The sequence below is a fragment of the Bufo gargarizans genome, chromosome 6, assembly GCF_014858855.1.
Source record: "Bufo gargarizans isolate SCDJY-AF-19 chromosome 6, ASM1485885v1, whole genome shotgun sequence".
Classification (NCBI taxonomy): Eukaryota; Metazoa; Chordata; class Amphibia; order Anura; family Bufonidae; genus Bufo; species Bufo gargarizans.
Genome location: NC_058085.1, coordinates 66,628,889 through 66,649,294, shown reverse-complemented (window position 1 = coordinate 66,649,294; position 20,406 = coordinate 66,628,889). Strand labels below are relative to the sequence as shown.

The 20,406-nt window shown below is 44.0% G+C and overlaps 1 protein-coding gene across 1 annotated transcript in view; it reads right to left on the bottom strand.

Moving 5' to 3' along the window:
- The window catches only part of QRICH2 (glutamine rich 2), a 63,272-nt gene that overhangs the window by 14,448 nt on the left and 28,418 nt on the right, over positions 1-20,406 (bottom strand). Inside the window, exons 4-9 of the mRNA XM_044299874.1 lie at positions 10,517-10,579; positions 8,057-8,417; positions 4,177-4,244; positions 1,543-1,619; positions 983-1,097; positions 6-128 (exon numbers count right to left, since the gene is read on the bottom strand). Coding sequence (XP_044155809.1) covers positions 6-128; positions 983-1,097; positions 1,543-1,619; positions 4,177-4,244; positions 8,057-8,417; positions 10,517-10,579 — 807 coding nt within the window. The remainder of the gene's footprint in view (positions 1-5; positions 129-982; positions 1,098-1,542; positions 1,620-4,176; positions 4,245-8,056; positions 8,418-10,516; positions 10,580-20,406) is intronic.

Genomic DNA, 20,406 nt, shown 5'->3' with positions numbered 1-20,406 from the left:
CTCACATCAATGTGTCGTTGCTTCTGTTGAAGGTCCTGAATTAAAGATCCCATTGTTTGGATCAGGCGTTCACACTCCTCCTGCAGCTGCGCCATTCTTTTCTGGTTGTGACCCATCAGTTCTCCTTCCTCAAAGAGGAAAATGAATTGTTAGAAAGACTGAAAAACCAACATGGTTGAGACAAATGGGAATTGTCTTGTAACAAACAAAAAGCTATTTCACCCTTAGGTCCGCATACGTTCCGCAATTTTGTAGAACGGGTGCAGACCCATTCATTTTCAATGGGGCCGGAAAAGATGCGGACAGCACACTGTTCCAAAAGCAATTCTGTTCTGCGGCCCCGCAAAAAAATAGAACATGTCCTATTCTTGTCCGCAGACACAGACAAGAAAAGGCATTTCTATTATAGTGTCGGCCATGCGTGGTCCGCACAATGCAGAACGCACATGGCCGGTGTCCATGTTTTGCAGATCGCAAAACACTTGCGGACGTGTGAATGGACCCTTAAAGGGTTTTTCCAGGATTATGATCCTTTTTAACTATAGCCGTCACAGCATGTGGTATCTAATGAAAAAAACTCTACTCATCTGCTCCCCGCTGCTGCGTTCTATCGCCTTGGCTCCGGTCAGCAATCTTCTGGTCTCCAGCATAGGTCGGGGTCATAGTGCAGCCAATGACTGGCCCCAAGCAGCTCCATCTTGTGACCACTATGAATGGAGAGGTGGTAGCACATGTCCTCTTCATTCACTTCTATGGGAATTCTGAATGGCTACTTGGCGCACCCACCTCTCCATTCACAGTCGGCAGGAGATGGGACCTCATTTCAAATGTTAAAATGTGAATACGCCTTTAAGCGAGACCAAGTCAGATATACCTCACTAAAATCAGGGGGTTTTATGTGTCTGGGTCATAAATGTGTGGGATGAGAACACCACATCCAATCTGTTTCATACTTTGACTTTTACTGCTGAAGTCCACTAACCTGATCTTGCGGCTGTAGAGAGTCATCAGCCACCGTCTCCTCCATGACGGCTCTTTCCAGTTTCCCTCTTTCACGAAGTTCCTTCAGCTCTTTTTCAATGTCTTGGATGGTAGCACTTGAGTAGAAGATTAGGAAACAATCAGAACTTCATCTACTGTCAGGTTGTCACTTCTTTTCTGCAACATATGTGGCCTCCAATTCCTCCTGTTCTCCATGGTTTTGTCACATCTTCATCACTTTCTCTCTCCTTTTCCTTCACACACAGTCAGTCACACTGAATATCCTGCTTATGCCCATGCACCACTTTTACACATATGGACGCGTTACTAAAAGTGTAGGGGACTTCATAGTGGTACCAAGCCCAGCTCACTTATCAACGTTTTCCAACGCTACTTTCTACTTTTCTGTCCTTAGCTTTGTTTTTTACGTGCGTCCAACTGCTGTATCCAGTGCAAGAAATGCTGCACCGTTCATTCAACGCGCCAATGTAGATAAACCTCCCTCAGGGTCCTCACTGTCATGCTTGCTCTCGTTCTTTGCCCCCAACCACACTTACTTACTCGAGGCTGGTTTCGTCCAACGTCTGGCCATGTCGTGAGGTTCTGAACGGGTCCATTGATCTCTGCAGCTGGTCCGACTGGCAGCAAAAGAAGCATACGAGAAAAAAGGAGGGTTTACAAATTAGCAAGTTCAGACTTGGGGACTGCAAATGACAGTACAACATGAATGGATGGGCTTTTGAAAACGCAATGCACACACTGCGGATTTCCAAACCTGGAGCATGCTCATTACGTGGCAGAGATGGGATGGATTTCCACTGTGGACCATTTCAATGTATAGGGGTTAAGTATGCGGTGAATCTGTACAAAATCCACAAGTCATGCAGATTTTTGCTGTGGAATTACTGCAGCACAAGACCTGGGTGGCGTCTGGCACCCATAGGTGACTATGTCAAGATTTTTTTTTTTTTTTACTAGATGCGTCTTTATGTAATTATGCAGTCTGCTTTGCCATTCCATGCCGTAAAACTAATTGGAAGTGCGTAAAACTGAACGAAGGCCAAAAGGGCACTCTTGTGGTCACCATCAGCATAATGGGGGCCTATGGGTCCATTTAACATTTGCACCAAGAGCTTTCCTGGCGCAACCAATAAACATACACCGCAGACGCAGCATGAAAAGAACCTAAGGCCCCTTTCACACAAATGACACGCACACCATTTCGCTAACAAGTTGAGTCACTTTTGTCCGTGATTGCGTCCAGTGTTTCAGTTGTTCCCGTGCGGGTGCAATTAATTTTGATGTGTTTTTCACACGCATGGAAGAAAAAAAAAAAAAAACACGGAAGATTTACAAACATCTACTAGCAGCCATCAGTGAAAAACGCATTATATCCGGATGCAATGCGTTTTTCACGGAAGCCCCATTCACTTCTATGGGGCCAGGGCTGCGTGAAAAACGCAGAATATAGAACATGCTACGATTTTTCCTGTAACGAAGAGATGATGTGTGAAAAACAACATGTACACAGACACATTGAAATGAATGGGTCAGGATCTAGAGCGGGTGCTATGCATTCGCTTTACGCATTGCGCCCGCGCGGAAACCTTGCTTGTGTGAAAGAAGATTCCGCTTTGCTGAAAGCACCGTCTAACCCCGTCCTTAAGTGCCAGGCGCTAAAGCTGACTATAGGCATAGCATTAGGAACAGCCAGAAGGAGGTTGATCCTGTTACGAACATACCATGGCAAATCAGGGACATAGTAGAAAAAGGCAGATCATGCCACACATGTCTTTAATCTAATGTTTATGGCCACGTGTGGGCTCAATGATCACTATATGCCCTCAGTAGGCATGGACACCTCAGCATCAACGAACCCTACCAATGATCACAATTCCTCTACTTCTCTTCGTAACCGACTGCCTGACACCAGAGAGAAGAGTCTACGAAGCGCAGCCATGTCTTATCTCATGACTATGCAAGACGCCTGCACTGGGCCAACTGATCTGCATTTGGAGAATCAACGCAAGAACTCAGAGAATCAATTCTCCCATTGTGTTCCACGTCCAGGCAAACAGATTCACTCCCTCCTATTACTGAACGCACCACACGTCATTAATCCACCTCGCGTGACTGGAGGGTTTCACTTTCCACATCGTCACCGGGTACAAGAGTCTGTACTAAAAAAGGCATTTTATGGCATGTCCACCATGGTGATCCCAGCAGTCCGGGGTTGCCTTTAGGGGGAAAATCCTGTCACATCTATAGAGTAAAATGCCCAAATCATTTCTGTCTGCAACCACCACTAGAAGGCACTCCTCAAATACATTTTAAATGCTGTAAATCAAAGAAGCTGTAAAAATCCAGATGGAGCGAGTCTCCCCCTAGTGGTGGCTGCAGACAGCAAGATCTTTTTTTATTTTAAAAGAAGTAGGGATTTAAGAGCTTCCTACCAGATGAGCCATTCTACCTGTGCATCACGACATTCATCATCAGATAATTTGGAGCTATTAAAATATGTACATGAGAATAAAATGAAATATGCACGCTAGAGTCCTTTACTTCCTAGACTACTGCAGACTATACAGTTAACCCCTAAACCACCAGAAATATTAGATGTCTAGAACACAAGCTAGACCTCAAGGTATAAACACATAACCACCTTAGGACACTGCCGATATTGCTGTTAAACACTCATCACATATATATTAGGAATTAAAGGGGTTGCTCTCACATATTTTCGGGGGTGGACAGATACAACTGCACACTAGGCAGGACAGATGCAAACGCAATAGTCCAATGCACAAGTATCATGCACTAATCCTATTAATTAGAATAGGACCAGTGCATGCTCCTTGCTGGGCATTGTACTGCATCCTCGGTTACGGTTACATCCAGGTGTATTTGGCCCGTTTTCAGACTGGGTGGCGCCTGGACAACCCCCTTTAAACAATCTAATCTACGGCATACTAACAGGAATAAAATTGCTATCATCTACATCATCCTACTTAAAAATGTTAGAAGAAGTAGGCAAAGTGAGTCTATTACAGGTGCCACTGCTGTGCCATCCCGGGCACCAAGAAATGTAAAAACGTCCCTATAAAAACTCTGTTTTTTGGTCCATGCAGCTGGATACCCAATAATTAACCTGCTCTATGCTATGTGGATAATCCTTGTAATTACCGAGTGTCTCACCTTATGGGGGTCTCCCCTCAAGTCTTGAATCTCTCTCTTCAGGTGGTTGAGTGTCGCGGCGAGGTCATCTAGTAGACGGAAAATGCGAAAGTTAGGGCTCTTTCACACGAGCGGATGCCGTGTGTGGAATCTGCTACGTGAAAGAGAGCCAAGCCCCGCTCCAGACAGCAGAGACAGAGAGCACTAACATGATTGATAATGCTCCGTGCCTCTCTGTGATCTTTTTGCTACAAAATCACGGTGACAACTTTATCTCGGTGTGATTTTGTAGTAAAAAGATCACAGAGAGGCACAGAGCATTATCAATCATGTTACTGCTCCGTGTCTCTGCTGTCCGGAGCGGGACTTGGCTCTCTTTCACGCAGCAGATTACCCGCACGGCATCCGCTCGTGTGAAAGAGCCCTTAGACCAGCACCTCAAAACTATGTGCAAAATAGGGGTTCAGGTGCACGCTTCCATGGTGGCAATATAAAAGCAAATAAGGACTACAAGTAGCAGCACACTGCTTTATGCACAAAGACACATGTAAACACTGGAAACATGAATAAATGTAGATTGCATCACTGCCATACTTAATATAAGAAAATTAGAAGCTCTTTGCGCACATTTTTTGCAGCGACAAGGTGGCTTCCAAAAGATGGGATCTACACCCCTCCTGGGCATAAGCTTACAAAATTTAGGGCAATGTAAAATCAAGCTATGGGATACTCCGATTAGAAGTGCTTCTAATCAGAGTGTGAAATTCTAGCAAGTATTTTGGATCTGTGCCGCCAGTTGTTACGCTCCTCGTGCGCTCGCAATTAACCCGGTGACATATATCCCATTTTTCTAATCTGTGTTTATTTTCCGATTGTAGATTTTTTTATTCTATTTCCTGCACATGATTAAAAGGGGTTGAACTCTGACATACCCCCTTTCTTTCCCCACTCAGCCCCTCTGACATGAGTGTTTCATGCTCTCCCTTGTCCTGCGCTGTATTGCGCAGGACAAGGGCTTTTTTGTTTACATTTTTACACTGCTAGGCAGAGCTTTCCACCTAGCAGTGTTCCCAATGACGTCACTGGCACTAATGGGCGTTCTTTAGCGCTGTCCTAGCCATTTAAAGGCTAGGGTAGCACTAAAGCACACCTATTATTGCCGGTGACATCACTGGGAACATTGATAGGCGGAAGCCTCTGCCTAGCAAAGCCTGGTACTTCACCGGATCTGCACAAAAAGCCCTTGCCCTGAACGATACAGCGCAGGGCAAGGGAGAGCATCGGAGCATAAAACACTCATGTCAGAGGGGCTGAGTGGGGGAAGAAGGGGATATGTCCGGGATCAGCTCTGAACCTGGACAAACCCTTTCAGGCCACGGCCATTTTGCCTGAACTGTTGTTAACAGCATTTAGAGATATGCTTTACAGCAGCCACCATGAGCCATAGACACAATGGACTGGAGGGGATTTATTGACTTCTATGGGAGAGTTTTCTAGGCATGCTCTGTGCAGAGGTCAGAAGGAAATAGATAAGCTGTGATATCACCTATTGTAAATGATGGATCTTCTCTTATGCATTATCTATCATTGTAATCCTGCCTGTGGTGATAATAAGATGACTGATGAAAGGTGATCTGTACAGAACAAGATGTGAGCCTATTATTAGGCTTAGTGTCCAGTGCGAAAACTGCAGGATTTTAGATTTTTATTTTATTTTATGTAGATCGCGATATGCAAAATTAAAAACATAACCAAACATTCTTTAGACATATTTTTAAAATAAAAATTTGATTTATTTTAAAATCAACCCATCTAAATCTCAGGTGCTTCATGTTGGCCTCTCTCCCTCGATACTTTCCACCCTACAAACGAACTCCCCTTTTGATTGGAACACCCAACAACTGGTTTACCTAGTATTAAAACTATCCCCTTACACCTCCGATTCATACAGGCTAAACTACCTACCACTGTTCAAATCAATAGTTGCCCAGCTTGACTCATTGGACTTTCCTTATTTTTCCTGGTTTGGCAGGAAGAATATTCTCATCTCCCTAGTGATACCCAGACTCACTTACTTATTGCAAAATCTGCCTATCAAGATTCCCAGATCTTTTTTCTGCTCCTTGAATAGGCACATACGGAGATTTATTTGGCAAGATAAGCGGCCGCGGATATCCTTTGACACATTAACCAAGCCCAAATGTAGGGGTGGGTACAGGTCTACCCGATCCTGAAATGTACATGAAGGCCATACATCTTGCTAGAGTTGTGGATTGGATCTGAAACCCCTCCTATAAAATTTGGCTCAAGCTTGAAAATACCTTCTTTCCAACTTCTATTAGGGCCCTGATACTGACAGGTGGAACTCTCCCACTATCAAATACTATACGTAATCCTATGATTCAAAGTACTCTACAAGTTTGGAAGTAGTTCTCGGCTGTTCAGGGGGCGATAGCGACACCCTCCCCTCTTTTACTCATAAAAGATGTCCTAGCCCTAGCTTCTAGAGAATTGCCAGAGAGCTGCCCGGTCTCTCTAAGATCCTCTTCTATACCTTTGGCAGAGATGCTTGACCAAGATGGCTGTATTTTATCTGATCTTGCTATCCAATCACAACTCAAAATACCCATCTCCAATGTCCCCCTTCTGAGCTTTGTCAAGTCAAGGTCTCTTAGTCTTTTACGAGGAACAAAACCTCAGAAGGAGCTCAATTGGTTTGAGAAAATGATAAGAGGGTCAACTCCCCTCTTGAAAACCATATCGACTATCTACAAGAATCTCAAATCTACATCCCTTGATGTTAAACCTGCTGTTATTGGTTTATGGGAGAAAGATTTGAAACGTCAACTGTCCCCCGGTGAAACTACAAAAATATTTGTTACTCCACATAAAATCTCTTGTTGTGTCCGCATTCAGGAGAATAGATATAAGGCTTTGGCTTGCTGGTACAAGACTCCTGACAAGACCTCCCTTTCTGCACCCAACGTTTCTGATAAATGTTGGAGATGCCATACGGAAAAAGTCAACTTTTTTCATATCTGGTGGTCCTGCACAATAATTAAAAACTGGTGGTCTACAATAGTCAGACTCTGTAACCAGATTTGCCAGACCTCCTTTCCATGTACTCCTGAATTGACTCTGCTTACTATAGGCATCATGGGAGTGGGCGCTCATAGAACCTCTCTATATTCTCTAATGTTAGCTGCCGCTAGAGTGCTTCTGCCTACTTTTTTGGCTCTCTCCTGAAGTACCATCTATAGAGCATTGGACCAATAAGGAAGACCAGGTCTACAGGTTAGAAGAGATCTCTCATTGAGAACAGCGTACTAGATCCACCTTTCTCTCGATATGGGCCCTTTGGAAGAAATATAGAAAATTTGTCTAAGTGCCACTATTCTGTATTCAGGTTCTGATTAGTGTCCTTACCCTTTCATGCTTCGCTTATTGGTTTATTGATGTTATGTTTACATCATCATGCTCTCTACCTGTACCCACCTTTATAACTGCCTCTTAGGGAATATGTATATGCAAAGCTGCTGTTTATTTGCATATAAAACAATAAAAATTGTTAATATAAAAAATATTAAAAATGGATTTAAGCAATATGTAATTTTCTGATGACACACTCCGTTTAAAGGGGGTCTTCCTCTGATCCTTATAATATTTCATATTGACCATATTGTTATAATTGTTGCACATAGTTTAAAAGTTTAGACATTTCTCTGCTCTAAGAACATGATATAACATCACTGACTCTGGCTACATATGTTCAGAGGCTCGATAACTCTCACCTATAGATTCAATGCATATCTAGCGAATGTCTACTGCTCATGCATGAACGTTGGGGGTTATAGTTGTCAAACATTTATGTCCAGATCGCCTTGTGCCGCCCAAGCATTACCTGAATTTTTCTGCAAACGTCCAAGTTCGACCCGGTCGGCCTTGTCTCTCTCCAGTGTGTCTAGCCTTGCATAGAGCACGACATGCTCCTTAGATATGGACGGGGCAACTCCAGGTGACCCAGGAGCCGCGGTAGGATCCATGCTACTCATAGAAGAGTTAAGCTCATTATTCTGAGGCACGGGGGCCCCAGGGTGAGCATGGAGAAGGTCTCTTTCCTGCGGTTGTCCGTTCACCTCTATCGGAGGGTCCTCCAATGTACCCGCTGCCGGACCATGCAGGGTCTCCACAGGGAGAGCAGAGTCTCCATCCTGACTCGACCATTGTGTCCGAGACCGTGTAGTGTCCGATATGATGGGGTCCTGATGACGCAAGGAATAACAGGTCACATTTGTACAATGGTCCAATGACTTGATGTATATGTGATAGAGCTAATGTCTATGGACTCCACACACCTAACTGCCATCTGTACGCTCAGATCTTGGCTGAAATGTGTGTGTTTAAAGTAAACGCCAACTTTTACAGTCTTCATCATTAGAGAGGTTGTCTGACATTTGAAAAGAAACAAAGCCACATAAAGTAGTAAAATAAAAATAAAAAAAGACCCTACACTCACTGGTTATCCTGTGTCGTTTCTATTGCCTCTATTCTGTGTTTTCATGGCAAAGTGGTAATGTAGTTGTATACCCCACATGGCCTCAGCAGTATTGGGCCATATATCACTGATTGGCTGCAGCGGTGATGGGAGTATACAGCACATCATTGCAGACAAGGAAAACATCTTAGCAAGAAGGACCGGAGCAGCAGCACTGAAAATGGAAGAGGGTTGACTGGTGAGTATATATAAATATATTTTTATTTTATCACTTTCGCTTTGGGTTCCTTTTTAAAAAGGTTGTACAAGAATGGGGGGGGGGGGGGTGGTTTTGGCAAGCCCGTACACTTGGCTGGATCTGTAAGGAAGCTTATTTACCTGCTTCGTGGATCCCCACTCTTTCTCCTCCCAGGCTGTGATATTCCACTGGGTTTTCTCACTAAAAAACATCTGGTTTGACATGGCTGCAGCCAATCATTGGCTGCGGTGTTGACCATTTGTCATGACGGACAGTGAATGGCTGCACCCATGTCAAGCTGGTTGTTTTCAGCAGGAGAAGGATCGGGGAGCCAGTAGCGGGAAGCATTGTAGGAGAGAATCAGATTATGTACCTGGCTGGCCAATCTGCCCCTGCATGTTCCCATTGCACCCAGTGAAACCTGCTCCATCTTTCCTTAACCATGTTCTTGCACCTGGATGAGGTGTCTGTTTGGGTACATCTGGTAACCAACTCCAAAACTGTCTGTGCAGTGAAACCAATGGAATTGTAATTTGCGGTCCCCTGCATTAAAGGGTCTTTACCATCTTACAAAGTGATGGCACCCCCCATTTATGACCAGTCGGGGTCTGGTCTCTGGGACCTCACCAATCCTGTGAATTAAGGGGCTACAGTCTTGGTGCAGCACTGCATCTGCCTGTCCATGTTCCCCTGGCCACCCGCTGTGTAGAGAATAGGGTTGTCATGATGCCAAAATTTTGATTTGAGTTAGATACCATAAAAAGTATTGCTATACTAGCTACCACGTGGAAAAAAAATAAAACACGAAAAAAGCAACGTGCATTCTGCATTTTATCGAACGTCTGGCTCATAATCAAACAGTCCTATCCTATTTTTTATCATTTGTTTTTTCTGTCACGGTGTTCACCGCAAAGGAGATTTTTTTAAAATATTTAATAGTTTGGACTTTTTTTTTTTCATCCCTTGTCCTATTCACCATAACAGAGCTCTATTAAGGTGAATAGGACTTCACACTCTCCCAGCTGCCCTGTGAATAGTGCTCACAGCAGCAGGGAGCTTACCATGGCAGCCAGGGCTTCAGTAGCGTCCTGGCTGCGATGGTAACTGATTGGAGCCCTGCTCTGATTGGAACTGCCACTAATGAGGAGGAGGGGAGGGGAACCTGTGGCCACTGGGCCACCAATGAAGATAACTAACCTTTTAATACAAATACAAATGGCGGGTGCCTGCAGCAGAATATCCGGCACCCGACCTCTATGACAAGGCGCTGCGATCTGCGGCAATTAACCTCTCAGGTGCGGCACCTGGGGGGTTAATTGCTGCGGATCACGGCGCCCTGTCATAGGAGATCAGGTGTTGGTTGTGTGATTCTGCCACCGGCACCCGCCTCCTGTATTAAAAGGTTAGTTATCATCATTAGTGGCGCAGTGGCCACAGGCCCACCGCTCCTCTTCCTCTCTCTCCTCGCATTGGTGGCAGTAGCAGCAGCGGCACAGGGAGAGGGAGAGGGAGAGAGAGAGAGAGAGAGAGAGACTCCTTCTCCCCTGTGCTGCTGAGGAGAACATGGAGGGCACTGAGAGCAGCGTGGTATACATATAAGTGGTCATTTCCCCCTCCAGTCTGGTTACCTTAAGATCTGGACGTATTGTCAAAGTCTTATGGACGATTCCACATTTTTCTTCCAGTTCCTTCTACAAAAATACACAAAGGAGAAAGAAATCTAACAACTGCATATTTTAAACCACATTACACCACAGTTCTGTGATTTAGACGCCTCCAATATTAAAGGGGGACTCCGGGATCAGAATATTGATTGCCTATTCCTTGGATAGGCCACCAATATCAGTTAGGTGAGGATTAGACTCTCGGTAACCTGCTCATCAGAGGTTTGAACAGACCTAGCTGCAATACCCTGTACTCCCACTACCAAGTAGATGGCATGTGGATAGCCAGACCAAAGTAATCTATAAAGAGGTTGCAGCGCTCAAAGAGCTGATTGGTGAGGTCTGAATCTGGGTACCAGCCCAATCTGATATTCCTGAACTGTCCATATAGTCTGATACCAGAAAATCTCTTTAAGGTTTTTTTTTGCATAGAACCGTATGAATTTTGCTGTCTGCAAAAAACGGATCCGCAAAATACATACAATCCTGTGCATGAGCCCTTAAAGGGTTTGCTTGGAGTACAATCCTCAGGATAAGTAATCAATATGTTATCGGTGGTATCGGACTCCCGACAACCCGTCAATCAGTAGCTTGTAGAGACTGCAACACTTCAGTGAGCGCTATGGCCTCCTCACAGTATACAAGCACAGCGCCATGGCTGTGCTTGGTATTGCAGCTGATGCTCATTCACTTGAACGGGACCGAGCGGCACTTATGCCATGTCACTAGGAATGAGCGAATCGACTTTGGATGTTTCATCGCATAAAACTTTGTTCTAATACTGTACGGAGCAGGAGCTCCGTACAGTATTAGAATGTATTGGCTCTGATAAGCCAAAGTTATTGTTTTGCGAAGTCTCGCAAGACTTCGAGCAATAACTTCATAAATTAATTTGTACTGTAAAAAAACATTTCCGAGTTTGGGATGTTTCATCCGAAGTCGATTCGCTCATCCCTACATGTGACCAATGTATACGACGCCAATGCCCGATGAAGAGTCTTCTGCGCTTCCTGGAGTGCCTTAACCTCTTCAAAACAGCTGATCAGCGGGAGCGCCAGAAGTTGGACCCCCACTGATCAGATATGGATGACCTATTCATAAGAAAAGTAATCAGTATTGTGGTTCAGGAAAAACCCCTTTCAGCACCTGCACTCTACATGATCCTGGACTTACCTGTCCTTTCTTTAATTTTCCACAGAAGTATGCGATTAGCAGGTCGAATCCTATCATTAGGCTATTGGCTGGCAGTTGCCCTGTGGTCTAATATTACTAATCACGCCCCCAGCTTCTTGCTTTTATTATTAAACCTACAGTATGCAATTTATTGCATTGTGCCCTGCAACAGGATAGCACCAGATTGCAACAGGCCGGACTGTCCAAAAAGTATTTGGGTTACACATAGAGAATGTAAAGTGTGATGACTGGTGCCACATCCAGTGACTCAGTGCTAAACCAGTCTACAGTTAACCCCACCACACAGCGCTGACTGCAATGAACCGAGGGTAGTGACTTTTTAAGACGTGCCAGAAGCCACTTGCTACCAACATATCGCCTTTGTCCCATCCCAGACATTGAGTATATCGCTAGGATAAGCTATTAATGTCAGACAGGAGCAGGACTCCTAAGTCCGGTACCTATCATGGAGGAACAGGTCGTCTCTTGCCGGCTCCTTGGTGAGGGATTACCAGGGCGACTCAGGGTCTCTAGGAATCCAGATTATGAGCCGCCCTACCATCGGGGTCCGCTCATACAGTGAGGAGTCAGGGAGAGGATTAGGGATGCTGTAGGAGGTGACCTGCTCCCTTATTACTCCTTTTGGCCAGGCTGATCCCCTTTTACCCTTTGACACCGCACGGTGGGGGGGTTTCCCCCACCCCCCACTGTGACAGTATGACCACAAGGGTGGCCCTCACTGAACAGATGGCAAAAGCCAGGAACAGTGAACCACCAGCATACACCAAGGCTGGAGGAACCCTAAGCTTCAGGCATCCAGCAGAGGCTAAATAGCACAAGCAGCCACACCCACACACATAAACCCAGTGTTCACAAAACACTAGGAAGGGAGTTAACCCTTTCAACACCAGACAGAGGAAGGAAGCCACTTAAAGGGGAAGTGCACACACAAGCATACCAAACCACGCGCTACCACTGGCAACAGCATGCGTGGCAACCATGTCACGGCAATAACCCAGAAGGCCTAGACACTGCCACCGCATGCTCTCACAGCAACACGTTGCCGCGGGCAACCGCAAGTGTGGCAACAGTGTCACAGCGCAAACCAAAGCCGTGACACACCCACTCTCACCCTCAGTGTGTACCAGATACCAAAGTGGGTATGTATATATATATATATTTTTTTTTTTTTTTTACACACACACGTTTAAATGTGTTTCTATATATATATTATATATAAAATAAAAAATAGAGCAGCACTCCGGTATAGTGAAAAAAGAAAACTGTTTATTCACCCAGTGGTGACGCGACGTTTCGGCTCCAACATGAAGCTTTTCTCAGTTTGAGCCGAAACATCGCGTCACCACTGGGTGAATAAACAGTTTTCTTTTTTCACTATACCGGAGTGCTGCTCTATTTTTTATTTTTATTATCCTGGGACGCTATTCCTATCAAATCTAAAAGGTTGGTGCTGCCATTCATTGCATTTTACACACACACACATATACATATATATATTTGTATTATCCTAATATATACTAAACCTTTATGGGAGGGAATATATGAGACGTCATGGTGGATTCAAGGAAACAGAATTACCGGCAAGTCTAATTACGTTTTTTTCATTTCATCCACCATGACGCCTACGGATGAGAACAGATTACTAAGTAAAGGGGGGGGGGGGGGGGCAACTGCTTGCAACACTCTTTGGCCAAATGCCAAATCCGCTGCAGCAGAAAAGTTCAGGCGGTAGTGTCTAATGAAAGTATTAATTCTAGACCAGGTTGCAGCCCTGCATATTTGATAGAGAGATACCCCAGCCTTTTCTGCCCAAGAGAAGGCCATAGCTCTAGTAGAATGTGCCTTAATCCCTATAGGACATGACTAACCTAAAAAATGATAGAAAAAAATATATGTTTTTATCCAACGCCCTATGGATGTCTTGGAAAGTTTTTTACCCTTATTTTTATCCAGAAAACTGAACTAACAGATTATTATCCTTCCTAAAGGGTGCTGTAACTTCTAGGTACTGGATAATTGTCTCCCTTACGTCTAGAAGATGCCATTTTTCTTCCGAGGGTTTTGTTGGATCACTGCAGAAGGAAGGTAAAATAATTTCCTGGTCCCTATGGAAATTTGAAACTACTTTCGGGAGAAAACCAGGATCTAGTCTCAATACAATTTTATCAGGAAAAATTGATAAGTTTGGTTCTTTACATGACAAAGCCTGGATTTCTTCTATGCGTCTAGCGGATATAATTGCTATTAGAAAAGCTGTCTTAAAGGGAGATGTTTTAGGGAGATTTCTGTTACTGGGGAAAAAGGAGGATTTGTTAACCCATTAAGGACTAAATTTAGGTCCCATAGGGTGTTAGGCTTTAATAAATCTTCTAACCTATCTATGGTTTGCTAGGTTAGTATCGTAGAAAGCCCCCAAGGCTGATATTTGTACCTTCAAGGTACTAGGCCCAAGTCTAGGCCTCTTAGTAAGAACTCTTAAGATTTTTTGTATGGAGGGAGATGATATATCGATAAACTCTTTTCCCAGCCATGAGCAATATCTTTTCCAGATTTTTAGATAAATCGCGTCTGTAGCGGTTTTCCTGCTGGCTTTTAGGGTACCGATTACTGAATTTGAGAGGCCCGTTGCTCCTTAGGCTCTCGCTTTCAGGATCCAGGCCGATAGCTTGAAGAGACCCAGGTTTTGATGTAAGATTGGACCCTGTGAGAGAATATTCTTCTGGAAAGGATTCAGCCATGGATCAATTTTTCAGGATGGGAAACCAGGTTCTCTTGGGCCAATATGGGGTAATTAAAATCACTGTAACTGGGTCTGTGAGGATCTTCTGAAGAACCTTGGGTATTAATGCCCATGGGGGGGGGGGGAACACATAGGCTAGGTTCCAGTTCCATTTTACTGAAAAGGCGTCCACCGCCCATGGATTTTCTCTGGGATTCAGGGAGCAAAATCGGTTGACCTTTGCATTTCTTTTTGAGGCGAATAAATCTATTTGAGGTTTGCCCCACCTTTTTATTAATTTTTTTAATATGTCTGGACTTAAGGACCTTTCCCCTGGGTCTAGAGTTGTCTGCTTAGAAAATCTGCCTTGGTATTTTCCGATCCTTTTCAGTGAATGGCTGTGATGGATAAGATATTCCTTTCTACCCAAGAAAAAAAAAATATTGGTAAGGATCTTAATTTTCTGGACCTTGTGCCTTCTTGATGCTTCAGGTAAGCGTCTGCCGTTGTATTGTCCGAAAATATTTTTAGGTGTTTTTCGCTTAATAGATTCAGATTTAATTTTAGGGCCTCCCAGACCGCTCTTAAATCCCTGTAGTTTGATTACTCGTTTTTAATTCGTTACGGCCACTTCCCTTGCCAGCTTGAGGAGGCCACCATTGCACCCCATCCTGTTGCGCTTGCGTCTGTTACCACTTGTACTCCTGGTTCTTTTTGCCAGATAACCCCCCTGGTTAGATTGGTTTCCATTTTCCACCAATTTAAAGGGAACCTGTCACCTGGATTTTGTATATAGAGCTGAGGCCATGGGTTGCTAGATGGCCGCTAGCACATCCGCAATATCCATTCCCCATAGCTCTCTGTGCTTTTATTGTGTAAAAAAAAAACGATTTGATACATATGCAAATGAACCTGAGATGAGTCCTGTGTGTGAGCCGAGTCAGGGACAGGACTCATCTCAGGTTAATTTGCATATGTTTCAAATTGGTTTTTTTTACACAATAAAAGCACACAGAGCTATGGGGACTGGGTATTGTGGATGTGCTAGCGGCCATCTAGCAACCCATGTCCTCAGCTCTATACACAAAATCCAGGTGAAAGGTTCCCTTTAAATCAATTTTTACTTGCATGGGGATTTTTATTATTTCGTCCAAGGATGACTGAGGTTTGTCCCAATTGCTCAATATCTAGGATTGTATGGTCCTGGTGTGGGCTTGGCTCCAGGCAACCGCTGTTATGCAGGAGGTCATGAGACCCAAGATGCTCATGGAGTTCCTGATCGAGGTGCTGTTTTGGGTTTGACATTTTCCAATTTTCTCTACAATGGCTTTTATTTTTGCCCGAGGTAGTAATGTCTTTTGGGCTTCTGAGTCTAGTATTACCCCAAGAAATTTCCTGTTGGATGACGGAGTTATAAAAAAATCTTCCCTATTTATCAGCCAACCCAGGCTGGAAACTTTCTGTAAGAAAGTTTGCGTGTTTATGACTGTTTCTGCTTCTGAATCTCATTTCCACTACAAGTTTCATAAAGACCCTTGGTGCGGATGAAATGCCAAATGGAAAGGCGCAGAATTGAAAATGATGAATTTTGTGATCCGGACTTTGTAATGCAAAACGAAAATATTTTTGCACGTTTTGATGTATAGGGAAGTGCGTCCTTTAGATCTATGGACGTCATACATGCCCCCTTTTTTATTAAAGGGACGATGGAGGAGATGGATTCCATTTTAAATTTTTTGTACACTATAGACTTGTTTAGATCTTTTAGGTTTATGATGGTCCTGGAGGATCCATGCGGTTTTTGAACTAAAAAGAGTCTGGAGTAAAAACCTTGTTTTTACTCTGGCATCGGGACCTGTTTTATTACTCATGATGCTTTTAATTCTAGTATACCCTGCCAGATTTTTGAAAGGGTATTTGGATTGTGGGACGTCACTTGGAATCTTTTTGGTGGGGGTAGAGGTAAATTCTATTTTGTATCCCTTTTTTATAACCTGTAGCGCCCAAGGGTTTGATGTTGTGGCTTCCCACTGGGTTAGGTAATTTTTTAACCCCCCCCCCCCCCTACTGTGGCGTTATTGCTTTTCGCTTGATTTGTTTTGGGGGTTGAGGAGTAAGCCCCTGCCCTTGCCCCCCTTCTGGTAACTCCAGCGACCATACTTTCCTTTGCCTCTATAAGGTCTGGATTGCTGACCGAAGGGGCAAAAAAAATTCTTTTTTGTACTTCAGGGAAATCCCTTCATTTTGTCAGGGTGGCTTTTTCCAGCATTTTATCGAGTACCGGTCCAAAAACATATTCCCCTGAAAATGCTATGGAGCAAAGTTTAGATTTGGAAATTTTATCACCTCCCCCCCCAGGATTTCATCCAAAGTGCGCGTCTGGCAGAATTTGAGAAGGCGGCGTCTTTGGCAGCAAATCTAACCGATTTAGCGGAGGCATCCGCTAGAAATGCCGTGGCGGATTCTAAGAGGGGAATAGACTAAAGGATTTCTTCTCTAGGGGTTTTATTTTTTTATATGACATTCCAGTTCATTAAGCCACAAATACATAGCTCTAGCCACAGAGGTAGCTGCGATATTTGTTTTCACCCCAAACATCGAAGCTTCCCAACATTTTCTTAGAAGGGAATCCGCTTTCCGTTCCATAGGGTCACGCAACTGGGATGCGTCTTTAAATGGCAGGGAAGTCTTTGTTATTACTTTTGCCACCTGAACATCAATTTTAGGAGTATCGTTGAAAATTTTTGATTCGGCAGGGTCAAAGAGTAGCCTCTTTCTGAATTCTCTAGAGACCCCCAGTCTTTTTTCAGGATCCGACCATTCATCAATGATCATTTCTTTTATATTTTCATTAATGGGAAAGACCATAGCTATATTAGTGCGTAATCCCCCAATCATTTCATCCTGGACAGATCTTGTTTTTTGGAAGTTTTCGATACCCATGGATTCCCTTACAGCTTTAAGAAGTTCATCTATATCTTCAGAGGAAAAAAAGTATCCTCTATTATATCCCCATCCAACAACTGATGTTTATCAAGATCGTGTTTGAACGTTGACACCCCTTCCTCCATGTCCTCAGAATATGAGGAGGATGGAATGGATAACCTCGGCTTTTTCGTAGGAGGTGCATTTTGAGGGGGCGGGGGGGGGGGGGGGACGGGGGACTCACAAATGGAGCTACCGAAGGTGGGTCTGCACATTCAACCCGGGTCCCAGGAGCTTCCAGGGCAGACATCGTTGCTGCAGACAGGGGAGACGCTGGCTATGCGCTGCGGAACTTGTTTCAAAGCCCGGCGTCTGACGTCATCAGGGTTCGACCTATGAGCCTGCTGGTCTGCTTCCGCATAAATCGGGAAAGAAGACCTTGCAAGCCACAGTGAAGTCAGGTCTCCCGCTATCAGAGACTAGATCCACGCCGACCTCACCAGCCCAGCTTTGGCATAAGTTGCGGGAGGGCTGAGGAGGAGATTGGTAAGCCAATCTTTAGATAAGTAAGAAGAAGAAAAAAGGAACATAATAAACTCTTCAACTCCCGAAGGAGTCTTCTCTCTGCAGCTAGCCCCGTAGGGACAGGAAAAACACTGAGGGTGAGAGTGGGTGGGGGCTTCTTAAACTCTCTCTCTGTGTATTTCCTGCCCCTACAGAGGTCAAGGGGTCAATCATCCATAGCTGTCATGGTGGATGAAATGGAAAAATACTTCTTTGAAATTATGTTGCTCAATATTGAGTATTTGCATAAGTTGATAAGATTAAAAAAGTGATTGCATCGCTTGAGATTCAGATCCAGGAGATATTGGGAGCAGAGGACTCTGCTGTACATAAAGATAAAAATCACACATATACAGAGTCATAAAGCGGAACTGGAAAGGACAAAGCGCGATAAATGACATTGAGACCTGGAAGACTACCAGACTGATAAAATCTATAACTGGCAGAATCAACAGTCACAGGGAAGACCTAGAAGGAGAAAAGGCAGGAAGTTTGATCGTGGCCATTTTGGGTTTACTACCTGTGACTCTGAATCTACTGATGAATGAAATAAATCAGTTTTTTTAGGCACATCCAAGCAAGGAAAAGGGGTAAACTCAGAAGGGGCGGAAGGAAACATCACAGGCCCCAAAAGAGATATCCCCTCACAGATGTGCGCAGGACGTTTGAAGGAGAAACATGGGGAGGACCACGAGACGCAATCCGAAGAAAATGAATTCCTAGTGGTCAACATCTCACCTATTGAACTATCAGAGGACCAGGTAAAGGTCTTGAGCCGTGGACTTAGTTTCTGTCCAACAGCTCCCACGAACTGGATTGATGTAGAAGTGGACTTACGTCTTTTTTTAGGAGGTTGAGGTTAAAAGGTTTCTTTGCTACTAGAGAAGTCAATGATAGTATAACTATTGTTAACAGTAATGTTGATAAATTGCGGATGAGGGATCTAGGTCTTAGGATCAAGAGTAACTTTTCTCCTCCCCAGAACAATCACATAATGAGTCTTATATTAAGATTGTCACTAAACAAATTGATCAATTAAGAGAAGCAAGAAAGGAACGTCAGATATCTAACATGTCTAGACAGGAGAAGGTGGCTCTAGGAGCTTGTGAACAAAATAAGGAAATAACAGTGAAACATGCTGATAAAGGGGGAGCTGTTGTCGTAATGGACACTCATAAATATGTGGAAGAGATATGTAAACAGTTGGCTGATAGGGATGTATATGAAGTACTGGAAAGAGACCCGAAGGGTGATATAATGAGGTGTATAAGTGACATCCTTGACAAAGCTATTGAAGATGATGATGTCATTGATGAGAACTTGGGAGAATATTTAAGGGTAGAGCACCCCATTACTCCTTTGTTGTATACACTCCCAAAAATCCATAAGCGTTTGAGTGACGCCCCTGGTAGACTGATTATCTCTGGGAGGGACTCAGTATTCAGTACCATAGCCATCTTTCTTGACCGTCTGCTACGTATATATGCCACTAATGCACCATCGTACATTAGGGACACGGGACACTTTCTTCTTTTATTGAAAGACATTGTGCTACCGGAATCTTTTTATTTTGTGAGTTTTAATGTGGTCTCACTTTATACATCTATTAAACATGATCAGGGTTTGAGAGCCATCGGTGTGGCGCTGTCCAGAGCAGGGACCTCTCCGACTGGTGCACGGTTTGTCCTCCAGCTCCACGAGGTAGTCCTCAGGAGGAATGATTTCCTCTTTGGGGACACCTTTTACCAACAGAAGCGGGGTACGGCCATGGGGTCCAATGTGGCCCCCACTTACGCTAACATCTGGAGGATAGGCTAGTGTGCCAGTCATCATTTATGGAGAGGAAACCAGGGCTACATTGACAACATCTTCTTGATCTGGTGTGGTACGCTTGAGGAATTGGAAATGTTTCACTATCATTTGAATACAAAAGGTTTTGGGCATCCAATTCATAAAGGTAGTGTCACAAGAACAATTGCAATTCTTGGAAGTCATGGTTTACATGGAGGGTGGTATTAGAACAGATTTGTATCAAAAGCCCACAGATAGAAACAACTTACTTAGGTATGATAGTTGCTATCCACAGCGAATGATAGAATCACTTCCATGGAGTCAATTACTTAGAGTAAGGAGGATAGTATCCGATGAACAACGCTTGACCGTGAGAGTAAGGGGTTGCTATGGAGATCTCGAGAGAGAGTGGTGAACACAATGAGGGACATTTTTCCACAAGGGACCCCTAAAACTAGGGACACACGGAGGATTCCATTTGTGTTTACATATGGTAAAAATACCAGCCAAATAGCACAGATTTTGAAAAAAAGAATGGCATATTTTACAGAAGGGCTTACTCTTAGTGGTTGATTTTCAAATTCAACCGTTGATGGCGTATAAAAGACAACACAACTTACGAGACTGATTGGTTAAGTCTGATGTAGCAGTGCACAGGTGG